Here is a 15321-nt window from a genome sequence, read left to right on the forward strand (position 1 = left end):
TAGCCAATGGGCATTTCAATTGCTTCCATAACTTGGCTATTGTGAATGATGCTGTAATGAATGTGGGCATGCAGGTACCTCTTTGAGACCTTGGTTTCAATTCTTTTGGATATATACCAAGAAGCGGGATTTCTGGATGATGAGATAGTTCTATCACATTTTTTTTGAGGAACTTCTATACTTTTCCATGGTGGCTGCAATATTCTACATTTCTACCAGTAGTGTATAAGGACTCCAATTTTTCCACATCCTTACCAACACTTGTTATCTTTGGGGCTTGGAAGATACTAGTCATTCTAACAGATGTGAGATAACATCTCATTGTGGATTTGATCTGCATTTCCCTGATGATTAGTAGAGTCGACCACCTTTTCATATACTTGATCATTCATATGTTCTTTGGAGAAATGTCTATTCCTAAAGTTGCCCATTTCTTAATTGGGTTATTTGGTGGTTTCTTCTATTGAGTTGTTGGAGATTCTTACGATTTGTATATTAAACCCTTGTCAGATGAATGCTTTGCAAGTATTTTGTCCCATTCCATAGACTGCCTTTTCACTTTAGTGATTATTTCCTTTGCTCTGCAGAAGCTTTTTAGGTTTATATAATCCCACCTGTGTTTTTTTGGTTTTGCTGCCTCTGCTGTTGCTATCAGATCCAGGAAATCATTGCCAAGACCAATGTCAAGAAGATTTTCCCCTATGTTTTCCTGAAGGGGTTTTACAGTTTCACATCTTATGTTTAAGTCTTTCATCCAGTTTGAGTTGATTTGTTGTGTATGGTCAAAGATAGGGGTCCAATTTCACCCTTTTACATATGGATATCTGGTTTTCTCAACACCATTTCGAAGGAGAAACTAATGATAAGTGGAGAATATTGGATTTTAGTTGACAAGACGCATGATGCCCACACCTCATATTCCCATGCAGGATCCTCTGGTTCTGAAGATAAATCTCAGTGACTGGAAACCGGCAGAATGGCCTCCAGGGATTTGGTCATAGGAGTGATCTTCCTAACCCAAACTGTGGTCGGAATCTTGGGGAATTTCTCTCTTCTTTACTATTATATCTTCCTCTCTTTCACTGGGTGCAGGTTGAGGCCCACAGATTTGATTGTCAAACACCTGGTTGCAGCCAACTCGTTATCCCTCCTCTGTAAAGGAGTCCCCCAGATGATGGCAGCTTTCGGGTGGAACAATTTTCCAGGTGATTTTGGATGCAAACTTCTTTTCTATCTTCACAGAATAGGCAGGGGTGTGTCCATAGGCAGCACCTGCCTCTTGAGTGCCTTCCAGGCCATCACAATCAGCCCCCAGAACGCCAGGGGGACAAAACTTAAAAGGAAAGCTCTCAAATACATTGACTTCTCTATATTCCTGTGCTGGACCGTCTACATGCTGGTAAATATCATTTGCCCTATCCATGTGACTGGCAAACGTAACAACGTGAGCATCTCAATGAGAAAGGATTTGCAATACTGTTCGGGGACAACTGATAACAAAATCACACAATTGCTACATGCAGTGTTGTTATCATTCCCTGATGTGTTATGTTTGGGGATCATGGTCTGGGCCAGTGGCCACATGGTCTTCATCCTGCACAGGCACAGGCAGAGGGTCCAGCACATTCACAGCACTAATGTCTCCCCCGGATCCTCTCCTGAGTCCAGAGCCACCCAGAGCATCCTCGTCCTGGTGAGCACCTTTGTGTGTTTCTACTCCCTCTCCACCATCTGCCAAGTCTTTATTGCTGTTTTTGATAATCCCAGCTGGTTGCTGGTGAACGTCTCTGCCTTGATCAGTGGATGTTTCCCAACTGCCTGCCCCTTTGTTCTCATGAACTGTAACTCCTGTGTGTCCAGGTTCTACCTTCCCTGGCTGAGGAACACAACATCCACGAAAGTGATAACAAATGCGTAAATTGTACGTTTTTGCACAGTGTACAGTTGTTACTTCATTCATTCCCCGAGCTGCCAGCATAATGACGCAACAATCACACCCCAGGAGAGTGGTCAGCAAGCCAGAATGAGCATCTGTCCCAAAAAAAAAAACAATCAGTGGTAATAGTAAATGTAAATGAAATATTAATGCAATTATTATGAAAATACTTATGTAACTGAAATTTTGTTCACACTTCCAGTGAAAGAGTTTGGAATCTGTGCAATTAAAAAATGTTCCTGAAACAATCTAGAGATTGTGAGGGAGTATTTGAGTGTTGTAATTTTTAATTTGACATACTAAATATATCCAGAAATTAACTACGCTTGGAGTTGTTGGAAAAGTTGCAAGAGAAGTTAACATGTGAGACGGCCATTCAAGAAAGTGAAGAAAAGAATGTTCTCAAGTAATAATGAAGTAGGATGGGGTGATGGTGGAGTGCAAATTCAGGTTCAGTTAGGAACATTTGGGACTAAGTTATAAAATTTGTAGTTTAAACCTTAGGGAGACAGTAATCTTTAAAATATGATGACATGGAGGGATATTAGCACATTTAAGGCATTTAACACAGAAATGGACAAAGGGACCTGGGTTGGGACAAAGGAAAGCACAAAAACCTGTTGTCACTGATGAAAAAAGTGAGTGGGTGGCAATTTTAAAAAACACATCAGGCAACCTACTGAATGGGAGAAGATATTTGCAAATGATATATCTAATAAGGGGTTAATGTTCAAAATATATAAGGAGCTCACACAGCTCAACCAAAAAATAATAATAATCTGATTTTAAAATGAACAGAGGAGTGGCATCTGGGTGGCTCAGTTGGTTAAGTGTTTGACTTTAGCTCAGGTCATGATCTCAGAGTGTGTGAATTCAAGCCCCGCATCAGGCTCTGTGCTGACAGCTCAGAGCCTGGAGCCTGCTTCAGATTCTGTGTCTCCCTCTCTCTCCCCCTCCCCTACTCTCACTCTGTCTCTCTCTCTCTCAAAAATAAATAAACATAAGAAAACTTTTTTTAAAAATGGACATGGGGGGCGCCTGGGTGGCTCAGTAGGTTGAGTGTCCGACTTCGGCTCAGGTCAACAAACTCACAGACTGTGAGTTCGAGCCCCGCGTCGGGCTCTGTGCCGACAGCTCAGAGCCTGGAGCCTGTTTCAGATTCTGTGTCTCCCTCACCTGTTCATGTTCTGTCTCTCTCTATCTCAAAAAAATAAAGGTTAAAAAAAAATGGAGGGGCGCCTGGGTGGCGCAGTCGGTTAAGCGTCCGACTTCAGCCAGGTCACCATCTCGCGGTCCGTGAGTTCGAGCCCCGCGTAGGGCTCTGGGCTGATGGCTCAGAGCCTGGAGCCTGTTTCCGAGTCTGTGTCTCCCTCTCTCTCTGCCCCTTGCCTGTTCATGCTCTGTCTCTCTCTGTCCCCAAAATAAATAAACGTTGAAAAAAAATTTTTTTTTAAAAATGGACATAGGACCTGAATCGACATGTTTCCAAAAAAGACACTCACATGCCCAACAGACACATGAAAAGATGTTTCATATCACTAATCGTCAGGGAAATGCAAATCAAAACCACAATGAGATATCATCTCACACCAGTTAGAGTGGCTAGTATCAAAGATATAAGAAATAACAAGTGTTGGCAAGGATATAGAGAAAAGGGAGCCCTTGTGCATTATTGGTAGAAATGTCAGTTAGTGCAGCCACTTTAGTGGCCACTAGTAAACAGTATGGAGATTTCCACAAAGTATTAAAATCAGAAATATAATACAACCCAGTAATTCTACTTTTGAGTATATGCCCGAGGAAAATTAAAACACTAATTTGAAAAGATACACACAATGCCGCTGTTTACAGCATTATTTACAATAGCTAAGGTACGGAAGCATTCTGGGTGTCCATCAATAGATAAAAATGGGATATAGATACATGATGGAATATTACTCAACCATAAACAAGAATGAAATCATGTCATTTGTGACAACATGAATAGACCTAGAGTTTATTATGTTCCATGAAATAAGTCAGAGAGAGAAGGACAAATACCATATGATTTCACTTATTTGTGGAATCTAAAAATCAAAAGAAATGAATGAATGAACAACAACATCAAAAGAGACACATACTCACAAACACAGAGAATGAACTGGTGGTTGCCAGTGGGGAGGGTGTAGAGGGATAGATGAAAGAAATGAAGGGGACTAAGAGGCACACACTTTCAGTGATAAAATAAATAATCCATGAGGGTGGAGAGTTACAGCATAGGGAATATAGTCAATAATACAGTAACAACTGTGTGAGGCGACAGACGGTGACCATACTTATCATGGTGAGCATATCAGAATGTACACAGTTGTCAAATCACTACGTTGTACACCTGAAACTAATATGATATTATGTGTCAACTCTACTTCAATTAAAAATTTAAAAAAAGGAAAAACACCCAAATACATGCCATCTGGGATAACCTGGCATGAATTTGTAGAAGGTAGGTTTTTCTTTAAAGTGTGAGGATGCCAGTTGGCCATGTTGGAATGAGGGAGATTTGGGAGGAGCACCCTCAAATGTCTAAGGTGAGGAAGTAAGGGGGAGGCTTCCACTTTACTGAAATTCACTTCAATGGATAAAGAAAATGTGGTGTATCCATATACAATGGAACATTATCCAGCAACACAAAAGAAGGAAATCCTACCATTCGCAACAACACAGATGGCTCTCGAGGGCATTCTGCTAAGCAAGATAAGTCAGATAGACAAAGATGCATATATGGCATATATGATATTGTTTGTATGTGGAATAGAAATAAAACCAAACTCCTAGACACTAGAATGGTCATTGACAGGGATGGGCGCCAGGGGAGATGGGGAGATGGTAGTCAAAGGGTACAAGCTTCCAGTTATAAGATGATAAGTTCCTGGGGTTCTAATGTATAGCATGGTGACTATAGCTAACAATACTGTGTTATATACTTGGAAGTTGCTAAGAGAATAGATTTTAAACATTCCCAATACACCAAAAAAAAAAAGAATTACGTAACGAGATAAAGGTCTTAACTACCCCTGTTGTGGTATTCATTTTGCAATATATATGTGTATCAAATTGTCACGTTGTATATCTTAAACTTGCACAATGTTACATGTCAACTGTATCTCAATAAAACTGGGAGGGAAAAACACTCATTGTCTTCATGGTGCTTGCTTAACATATTAGAATCCCTTCCGTATTGTGGGAGGATGCCAATAGTTTTGCTTCTATTTTTCTTTTCTTTTTCATTTTTTTTTTTTGAGAGAGAGAGAGAGCACATGCAAATGGGGTAGGGGCAGAAGGAGAGATTGGGAGAAGAGGATCTTAAGCAGGCTCCATGCTCAGCATGGAGCTCAGTGTGGGGCTTGATCTCATCACCCCGGGATAATGACCTGAGCTGAAATCAAGAGTCCAAAGCTTAGCTGATTGAGCCACCCAGGAGCCCCTCTATTTTTCTTACTTGGACCATTCCTGCTGGGCACTGCAAACCTTGTGCACACTGTGACTGCCAGCATGGCAGTGAAATTGGGGTCCTGGCCAAAGTGCTTGGGTGCAGCATGGGGTGCATCAATAAGTCCACCTCCCATCCTAAGGCTGGTTCATGAGCTAAGAGAGAATTCAGTTCAAGTCTTTTTTTTTTTTTTAAGTTGGAGAGAGACAGAGAGAATGCAAGTGGGGGAGGGGAGAAGGAGAGGGAGAATCCCAAGCAGGCTCTGTACTGTCAGCACAGAGCCCAACATGGGGCTTGAACTCACAAAATGACGAGATCATGACCTGAGCTGAAATCAAGAGTCAGATGCTCAACCGACTGAGCCACCCAGGTGCCCCTTCAAATCAAGTCTTTAGATGGAAGGCTGGATGGATCCACATGGGCAGATATCATCTCAGGTTTCCTGACAGGTCAGATCTATTCCTGGATATGTGGGTAGGCGTCAGCCTGGTAGGATGTTGTAGAAAAACACCAGTCAAATAAAATATGTTTTACCCTCAATGAAGAGTAAAAAGACATCTCAAAAACGGAAAAAGAGACATAGGACCTATGGAAACATTTCACAGTAAAAGAAATGCAAATGGTCATTTCACATATACAGAGGTATCCAACCTCAAGGGGCGCCTGGTCACTCACTTGGTTGAGCATCCGAATCATGATTTAGACTCAGGTCGTGATCTCACAGTTGGTGAGTTCCAGCCCCAAATCAGGCTCTGCGCTGGCAGCACAGGTCCTGCTTGGGATTCTGTCTCCCTCTCTCTCTGCCCCTCCCCCACTTAGTCTCTATCTCTCTCTCAAAATAAATAAAAATAAACTACAAAACTAGAAATTTCAGCATACATATTCCTTAAATTTTATAATTTTATTTTATATTTTTATATATTTTATATGCAATACAAAATTAAAATATATGTAATATAATAATATATAGAAATTTAAACATTATATACTAAATATGTATCTGTTATATATAACATACAAGTTATATATAACATATATATTATACAATTTAAAATATATGTGTTATAGGGGGACCTGGCTGCCTTAGTCAGTGGAGCATAAAACTCTTGATCTCAGGGTTATGAGTTTGAGCCCCACATTGGGTGCAGAGATTACGTGAAAGTAAAATCCTTAAAAATATGTTATATATATATATATTTCATATATTTATATAACATAAAATATATATTTACGTATACAATGGGTAAATTTTTATGTATTATTATATTCTATACATATATTATTATTATTTATCATTTTGCGTTCCTGAGTGAGGAACCCTGAAAACTATTGAGCTCTTTGTATATTTCTATTGAATCTCCGTCTGAGCTTGGAGATGGCTGTGCATGCAGAACAAAGAAAAAGACATCGGATTCCAGCGTCCTCGGATTCCAGTTCTAAGAATGGCTTCAACCACCCAGATTCCTCACCTTTGCCTTTTTTGCTTCTGTCAGTCTTGCCAAGAGGCCCGGGGTCTGGAGTTGCTGAGGCTTCCTTGGTTCCAGGTTCTTCTCCTCCCTGGAGGCCGAGGGCTGGGAGACAAGGGCCCCAGCCCAGCCCTTCAGGGGACATCTCCTGGTCCTCGCCATGTGTCCACAGGCCTGATAACAGTTCTTGCACATTATCTGTGGGTCGAAGAGGACAGTGGTCAGTGAGACAGCATCAATCACAGGCAGTTTTCAAAGGTTCCTATCAGGACAAGTGTTTTGATTTGGGAATTGTTTTTTCTGGAGGGGACACAGACATGTAACCTGTTAAGTGTCTGGAACTTCATGATGCAATCAATAGTCATATCCGCAACTCATTTTATTTTATTTAAAAAATTTTTTTTATTTAAGTTTTTATTGAAATTCCAATTCACAACCCATTTTAAATCGGGAACCAAGGACAAAAGATCAAAAGGTCTGAGGAGGATGATAATGGCTCAGCTGTCCTTGCAACTCAAATTTTGGATCCCGAGCAAACTCCATGGGACATACTGAATATGTCCAGGATAATTGAGAAAGGATGAGGTGGACCAGAAGGCTCTCCCTCCAGCTGGCGTTTTTACTGCCCAAGGAGGCCCTGCTCAAGCTTTGGAGCTCACTGCACCAGCTGGAGACAATCCACTTTGATTAATCACTCTGAAGATATAAAGGGATTATTTCCTGTTTATTTTCCTCTGCATTTTTATTTCATTTTTATTTGTTTTTTATTTTGCCACACATCTGATATCATCAACTATAATTTGATGAGTGTCATTTCCAAGCATTTAAGATATTTTAACATATATGTACCTATTTTTTAAATTATATATTGCTTTCTGCAAGTGCAAGATATGTATACACATCCATATACTGTTCAATTCTGTATCATGACTTTTCTCTCAATTGTTTCTGAAGAGTCTCCCTTTCACACATATACCTGTAGTTCATCCTGTTTCAGCACTGTTTGCCATTTACTTGGACTGGACCTTTGGTTTTAATCTCTGATCCTATTCGAGGGGATTTATGTTGTTTCTAATATTTTCCTTCCACTGGCAATGCTGCCACGAACATACTCGGCCCATGTTCTTGTTTGCTATGAATTCCCTGTTGCTATAAACAGAAAGTGAGGAACCAAATTTCTGGATCATGGTTTTCAGGCATCTTTATATTTAGTCCCCATATTGTCCCCTGAAGGGGTTAAACCAATCACAACCCACACTAACCCTGGAGGAGAGTCTTCAATTCCCCACATCCTTGGTACACAGGGTAATGTCTGAATTTTTACTACTTATATGCATGTGAATTGGTGATGTTGTTTATTTCCATTTGTTTTATTGTAAGCAGTGCTGTACATAACATAACATCATATTCATCACAGTCTTACTAACACGTGAACTGTCCTTTTGAATATCTTATTCAATTCACTGTGTATTGTTTTTCTTTCCTTTCAATGGGTAGACATTACTTTTTATATATTCTGGATATATTTCTCTCAAAGTGATGGGAATTGCAAGTATGCACTTCCATTTTGTACCTGGCCTTAAATTATATTTTCAGACAGAATGTACCAGATAATAAGTATTAGTAATGTAGGAACTTTATTTAGATCCTGGTTCAAAACAAACAAACAAAAACAATTTAAAAATGTGTTTGAGTAATTTGGGAGAATGTGACTATGAACTGGGTATTAGATGATATTAAGAAACTAAAGAATAGGGGTGCCTGGCTGGTTCAGTCAGTAAAGCATGTGACTTCTGTATTCAGAGTTGTGAATTTGAGTCCCAGGTTGGGTGTAGAGATTACTTAAAAATAAAATCTTCAGGGGCGCCTGGGTGGCTCAGTCAGTTAGCCGGCCGACTTGGCTCAGGTCACGATCTCGCGGTCCCTGAGTTCCAGCCCCACGTCAGGCTCTGTGCTGACAGCTCATAGCCTGGAGCCTGTTTCAGATTCTGTGTCTCCCTCTCTCTGACCCTCCCCCGTTCATGCTCTGTCTCTCTCTGTCTCAAAAATAAATAAACGTTAAAAAAAATTAAAAAAAAAATAAAATCTTCCAAAAAATAAAGTAAAAAGTAATTTGTGTTGTAATAGACTGGGAGTCTTTTTTTTTTATCTTTTATATCCTCGAGTAGTTATTTACTAGAGATGAATTTTATGGCTCGCCACTGGTTGATTACAGAAATCCTGAATTCCACGATTTGCACTCAAGATTCCAGCTCCATTTCCCACCGAACCCCCATTCCAAAGGAGAAGTTTTCAGTGGATGATACAAGAATGGCAAAACACCGACACATTTTGAGGTGGCCTTAAAAAACAGATTCACTTTATTTTCTTTAATTGTGTGAATGCTTGAAATTTCCATAAAAAACCTTCAATGAGGGCACTTGAGTGGCTCAGTCAGTGAAGCTCAGGACTTGATCTCAGGGTTGGTGGGTTGAAGACCCACATGGTGCTGAACACTGTGAGTGAGGAGCCTGCTTGGGATTCTCTCTGCCCCTCCCCCCACTTGCACGTGCATTCTCTCTCTCTCTCTCTCTCTCTCTCTCTCAATAAATAAACTATTAAAAAGGCTTAAAAACCTTTAATGAAAATAAATCAATATTGGCGAACTATCTTCACCGTGAATTATTTTTAGTTCATTGCTGGTTTCACTTTTATATAAACATGTGGTATTTGTCAGATGTACTTATAGGTAAGATTGACTTGTTGATGTTCCTACAGTGACATCCAGTCGTTAAAGGTCCAGGCAGAGTTCCCGCTCTCTTTGGCCAAGAATGGAAACACAGGAGAGAAATACGCCCTTTGCATCAGAGGGGTCTGGTGGACATTTTTTTTAAGTCCGATTTTCCTGTGACTTACTCAGAACGAAATTATCAGTGAGAAGAATACTGACAATACATGTTTTCCAACGATAGGGAAGAAATCTTTCTGATAAACCTACCTAATCCCTGTATTCCTGGGAAGAAGGAACACAAATCCAGCAGGGTCTTAACTAGTTGTGGGTGGGAGTTGGACCAGAAGTAAGACAGGGAGGGGTCCCCAGCCTTCCAGTCCCTCTGCCCCCCGGCTTTGTTGACCCGCTTTTTGTCACCACCACAGGCCCCTGCAAAAGGCTCCCCTTGGCTGAGTGGGGCCCCCCACAGGAAGCACAAGCGGCCACGTTCCATCTCTCGCGAGAGCCCAGGTTCCCGAGCGGCAGGAAGGTGGAATTTTTCCAGCCAATAGGAGCGAGCCACGCCTGCGAGGGCGCCTATAAAAGGCAGGTGCCAGCGGGCAGTCTGCACTTGGGAGACCTGGCGGGGCAGGGAGAAGGCAGTCCCCGGGGGCTTCCAGATGGACTCTGGAACTGAAGGCTCAGAGCCCCGCAGCTCATCCGTGCGACACCCCACTGACCCGCCGCCCTGCCACCAGAACTCGTTCCCAGAAAGCGGCTCAGATGTGGAGGAGAAAGCACTGGAAGGGAAAGAGGAGACGTTACTGTCGCCGTTGAGAGAGAGCCGCACCCAAAGGCGAGGTAGGAGTCGGGTGGGTTGTGTGGGGGGGCTGGAAGGAGGGGTAGGGGTCAGGGTTGTATTCGGAAATCGGTGGTAGGGAACATCACCCAGCTCCAGGGAGGCTTTGAGAAACGGGGCATTGATCCCCTGGGACCAACTTACTCAGGTTCACCTCGGACCCTGGCTGAACAGCCTCTGTTGAGAGAACCGTCCACAAATCGGGGTCTGGGATGGACTAGAGGGTTCTGCGGGCCTCGAGAGAGGCCATTCGCGCAAACGGCCTCTTTTCCCCCAGGGTCAGAGCCCAAGACAGAGGAGGAGGATCCCAGGGAAAGTGAGCCCAAAAGGGACAGCTGCATTTCCGGATCAGGTGAGAGCTGGTTTTGCTGGGGAGGGGGCACAGGACGTGGGGCGGCTCAGTCTCCCCGGTCAGGGAACTGGAGCTCGGTGGCACCCTCGCACATCCTGGGCTCTAGGAAGAGCTGGGAACCTGGCCTTGGCTGCCAGCCCCGGTCCTCGCGTGTGCAGGACGGATTAGGGCCGCGAGGGTGTCGGCCCGAGGCGGTCACAAAACCTCTGGCCTTGTCCACAGAATCGGAAGGCTGCTTCAGTTGGGAGGGCTCCGGCAAGAGGAAAGTCACTTCCAGCGACAGCACCTGCCCCCCAGCAGCAGGTAGGATCTTGCTTTGGGGCGGAGGTGCGCGGAGAGGAAGGCAGGTCAAGCACGCGGGGCGTGGGCACAGAGGGTTGTTGAGGGGCTGAATCGGGTGAGGAGGCCCTGGAATCCAGGGAGCTCTGGGGGACCCGTGCCGGGCCTGGCCTCGCCTCGTCCCAGAGCCGGGGCAGGAAGGCTTAGGAGGCCGGCGGGGTTCACCCGAGGGGGTGGGGTCCCCGGGAATCCAGCTGGCGGGGCGCTCGGCCACGTGCCGCCTCCGCAGGGGCCTCTCCAGCAGGTGAGCGCAGTGTGACTCCGGGAAAGAGGAAACGGACGACGCCGGACTCGGGCCAGGGCAGCGAGAACGAGGAGACCGCGCGTGCCCAGCGCAGGAGACGCGGGGCGCCGGGCGCGGCCGGCGGAGCAGGTGCAGGTCCCCGGGAGACCGGCCGCCCCCACTTCGGAAGAGGCTGGTGACCGCCGTGCGCGCCCTGTCTGAGGCCGTCCGTCAGGACGTGGCTGGGGCGTGGGAGCAGCGGGAGCGTTCCCCGCTGACCTGGGAGCAGCGCTCCGAGCTCGGGCGGCTCTGGGCACCTCTGTGCGCGGCCTTGCAGACCGTCTACACCATGGCCAACCAGGCGGCCTACGTCTTCCCTGCAGAGAGCTGGCTCGTCCCAGCCCCGCCGCCGGGCCCCCGGGCTCCAGCTGGGGGTACAGGAGAAGCCCGGGGCTCCCCCCGCGAGGGATACAGGGCCTCCCCTCCCCGGGTCGGGAGCTAGGCCGCCCGCGCCCCGGAAGGCACCCGCGCTGGCGCAGAGCTGCGCGCGCAGCCCCCGGGGTGAGGCCAAGGCCCTGCTACCGCCCACACTGCGGATACCGCGCGTGTCAGACTTGGGGCGCTCGGAGCAAAGGCACTGCAAACACCGAGTGCGGAGCTGACGAGCTCGTGTCCGATTTCGTGTTAGGCACTGTAGTGTGTTTTGAGGGTCTTAGGATGGCGGAGCATTATTTCTTGATGAGAACAGGTATTGGGTGTAATTCCTCTGTTGTTGCCAACGTCTCGCCAAGTAAACATACTTCTCTCCTCCCCTTTGATCCGAAAAGGCGCTAAGTCTTGGGTCCCCTGCCTCCAGTCTTGGAGGACTGAAGCCACAGGCCTGGGGGAGCAACTATGTGGAGGGATGGTTGTACTGTTCAGTTTGGTGAAGTCACCATGTCGGTTTGTCCTTCGCTCTTCAGTTACTCTATATGAAACCTGGTTCAAGATACATTAGTGTTATTGACCGTATGTGCTTATTCTCACAGCTGGCTCATATGCCAAATTTTAAGATTTCTTCTATTTTGCAGATTTCAAGTTATCCTATTTATGAAAGGATATTAAATCCAAGATAGATGCTGTCATTTAATATATATTTTTATGTACTTTCCAATTTGTATTTTACACTGGGATCATGTAGTCTTTCATCTATAAATGTGCAGAATTTTATGTAAGCAAAATAAACCTTTTTCCGTATTGTCTTGTCCTTTGGTTCCTAATGTCTACATAACAACGATAAAAATGCTGCTCATGGATTGTAGGTCTTAGATAATTTCATATTTATCTAGATGGAGTTTGTTTTATGGCAAGTGAGGGTTAGGAAGGAGGCTGTTTTCTTTTCACCTCTACTGCATTTCCACCTCGACTTTCCTACACCTAGCAGCTCTTATTGTAGGACGGGGATAGCAGTTAATTATCCCACTGAATGGGGCAATTCAATTATAATATATTTAAATCAGTTTGAACCCACGCCCTGGCTTCAAATTATACAAAACAAGTGCCTGCATGTGTACAAAAAATTACAATTGGCAAGTTACATTTGGGGATTGGAGGTGCTATTACCAAAGGATGAAAAATAAAATTTTAAAATAATAAAATAATACAACAAAATAAAATAAAAAACAGAACACCTGGGAATAAATCCAATAAAAATGTATCAAGTGTATATGAGAAACCATATAAGATTTCAGAAATATATGAAAGTAGACATAAACAAATATAAAGTCACATCATTGTTCTTAGATAGAAAAACTCCATATTATCAAACATCAATTGTCCCTAAGCTAATTTATAAATTTAATTTGTTTCTGAAACAGATACCACCAGTTCCTTATTGAATCCAAGCATGTTATTACAAAAAAAAAAAAATCCCTACAGCTGAAAATACAAATAAAAATATGCAAGAAAACTCTGAAAAAGAAAAAAAGATGAGAGTAAACTTTTAGTTAAGCAGGAGCTCCAGAGATCTCCTGTACAATATTGTACATATAGTCATCAATGTATTTGTACACTTAAAAATCCATTAAGAGTGGGGCAAGTGGACATGCACCCCAATGTTTAGAGCAGCGCTATGGACAATAGCCAAATTATGGAAAGAGCCCAATTGTCCATTGACTGATGAAGGATAAAGAAGTGGTATATATATGCAATGGAGTCCTATTCGGCAATCAAGAAGAATGAAATCTTGCCGTTTGAAACAATGTGGATGGAACTAGAGTGTATTATGCCAAGCAACGTAAATCAGAGAAAAACAAACATATGATTTCACTTATATGTGGAATTTGAGAAACTCAACAGACGAACATAGGGGAAAGGAAGGGAAATTAAGATAAAAACCAAGAGGGAGGCAAACCATAAGGGACTCTCAAGTACAGAGAACAAACTGAGGGTTGCTGGAGAAGGGGTGTGTGGGGGGAATGGGTTTTGGGTGACGGGCATGAAGGAGGGCACTAAGACCACTAGGGTGACCTATCATATAAGTTATAAACATAGAAATGAAATGAAAGTACCTGAAAAGGATTTTCAGAGTTACAATCAAAGAGAAGAACATGCCAACAATAATTTACATCAGGGATCACTGGATTATTTGCACAGCTCAGTGCCAGTATATTTGGAAGTGTACATGATGTGGAAATTTGGTACGAAGATATGCTTTACCAATATTGATCTCCCTAGTGTTAACAGGAAGTCTAAACAGAACAGTATCTACAAAAAGGGAGAAGTTTCTGAGACCCTCACAAATAAAAGCACCAGGATCAGAAGGTGAAATGCGAAGATTCAATAATTCCTTTAAATATCAGTTAAGCCAATATTCATTTAAATTAAATTAATTTAAAAAATTTTAAATTTAATTTGAGAGAGAGAAAGAGAGAGAACAAGCACACAAGTAGGGGAGGGGCAGAGAGAAAGAGAGAGAGAGAATCCCAAGCAGGCTCTGGGCTGTTGGCACAGAGCCTGACATGGAACTCAATCTCACGAACTGTGAGATCATGACCTGAGTCGAAATTCAGAGTTGGATGCTTAACCAACTGAGTCACCCAGGTTCCCCAATACTCTTTTAAATAGCACTGGGTGGTTACCACATCTTTCCACACCTGTAGTTTTGCTGATTTTTCAGTCATCAGCTCTGATTAACTTTATTATTAAGAAACAAGAGTTCAAATTAATCCTTTGTTTTCCCTACCCACAAATACACAATCAAATACTCCCCGTATCCAAGCAGACACTAGAACCATAATGGTGGACAACCCTTAGTTCACAAATATAAATACCGAAACATTACACATAGAGGCAAACACACATGCATATGCACACCATACACTCAAATGCACAGCCACACACATTTACACACTCACATACACTCCATAGCAAACTCACACTCATGCACACACTCATCAAATACAAGCACACACTCACATTTACACACTCACCCATATTCCTACATTCCCAGTCCCGTGTATGTAATTACATTCAAACTGTCTGCATGCACATGTGTGTCTCGACAATATGCTCCCATGTTGGAAGGATACAGGAATCTCCTGAACTTGGATGCCTGAAAGCGGGGGGGCACTTTCCACCTTTCTAACTTCTTCCATCCCTGCAACAACCCCAAAGATGATATTTACCACGTGCTACATCTTAAAGTGCTGGGAGCATTGCCACTGCAGGTGCAGGCAAAGAGGGCAAAGTTGGAAGGTTGCAGGTGTGTTGGAGCAGGGTCCAAATGAGGCCAGAGGGAGAGGGTATAGTTAGTGTGCAGAGAGCATGGGAGCATGGAGAAACAGAAGCAAAACTCTTCAAAGGCATAAGATGCCACAGTACTTGGTAAATACAGATAGGGACAGAAAAGCAAGGGGGAAATGCTAAGATGAACCCTGAAGTATGGGATCAGAGTCCGGGACATCAGTATGTGCACAGAGTTGGCTGTAGATATGCAAGTAAAATCAGT

The 15321-nt window shown here is 43.6% G+C and overlaps 2 protein-coding genes across 2 annotated transcripts; both read left to right on the top strand.

Annotated features, from left to right (window-relative positions):
• Positions 1–360: 360 nt before the first annotated feature.
• LOC122494800 (vomeronasal type-1 receptor 4-like) lies at positions 361–2027 on the top strand. The gene has a single exon (XM_043600250.1). The coding sequence runs from the start codon at positions 977–979 to the stop codon at positions 1916–1918; it is 942 nt and encodes a 313-aa protein (XP_043456185.1). The 5' UTR covers positions 361–976; the 3' UTR covers positions 1919–2027.
• Positions 2028–10205: 8178 nt separating this feature from the next.
• Positions 10206–12570, top strand: LOC122494786 (protein FRG2-like-2). The gene is given in 4 exon segments (XM_043600234.1): positions 10206–10421; positions 10697–11074; positions 11340–11450; positions 11453–12570. Coding segments are annotated over 4 exon segments (1116 nt in total). The 5' UTR covers positions 10206–10240; the 3' UTR covers positions 11899–12570.
• Positions 12571–15321: the final 2751 nt, after the last annotated feature.

Source organism: Prionailurus bengalensis, chromosome E2 (assembly GCF_016509475.1).
Source record: "Prionailurus bengalensis isolate Pbe53 chromosome E2, Fcat_Pben_1.1_paternal_pri, whole genome shotgun sequence".
Lineage (NCBI taxonomy): Eukaryota > Metazoa > Chordata > Mammalia > Carnivora > Felidae > Prionailurus > Prionailurus bengalensis.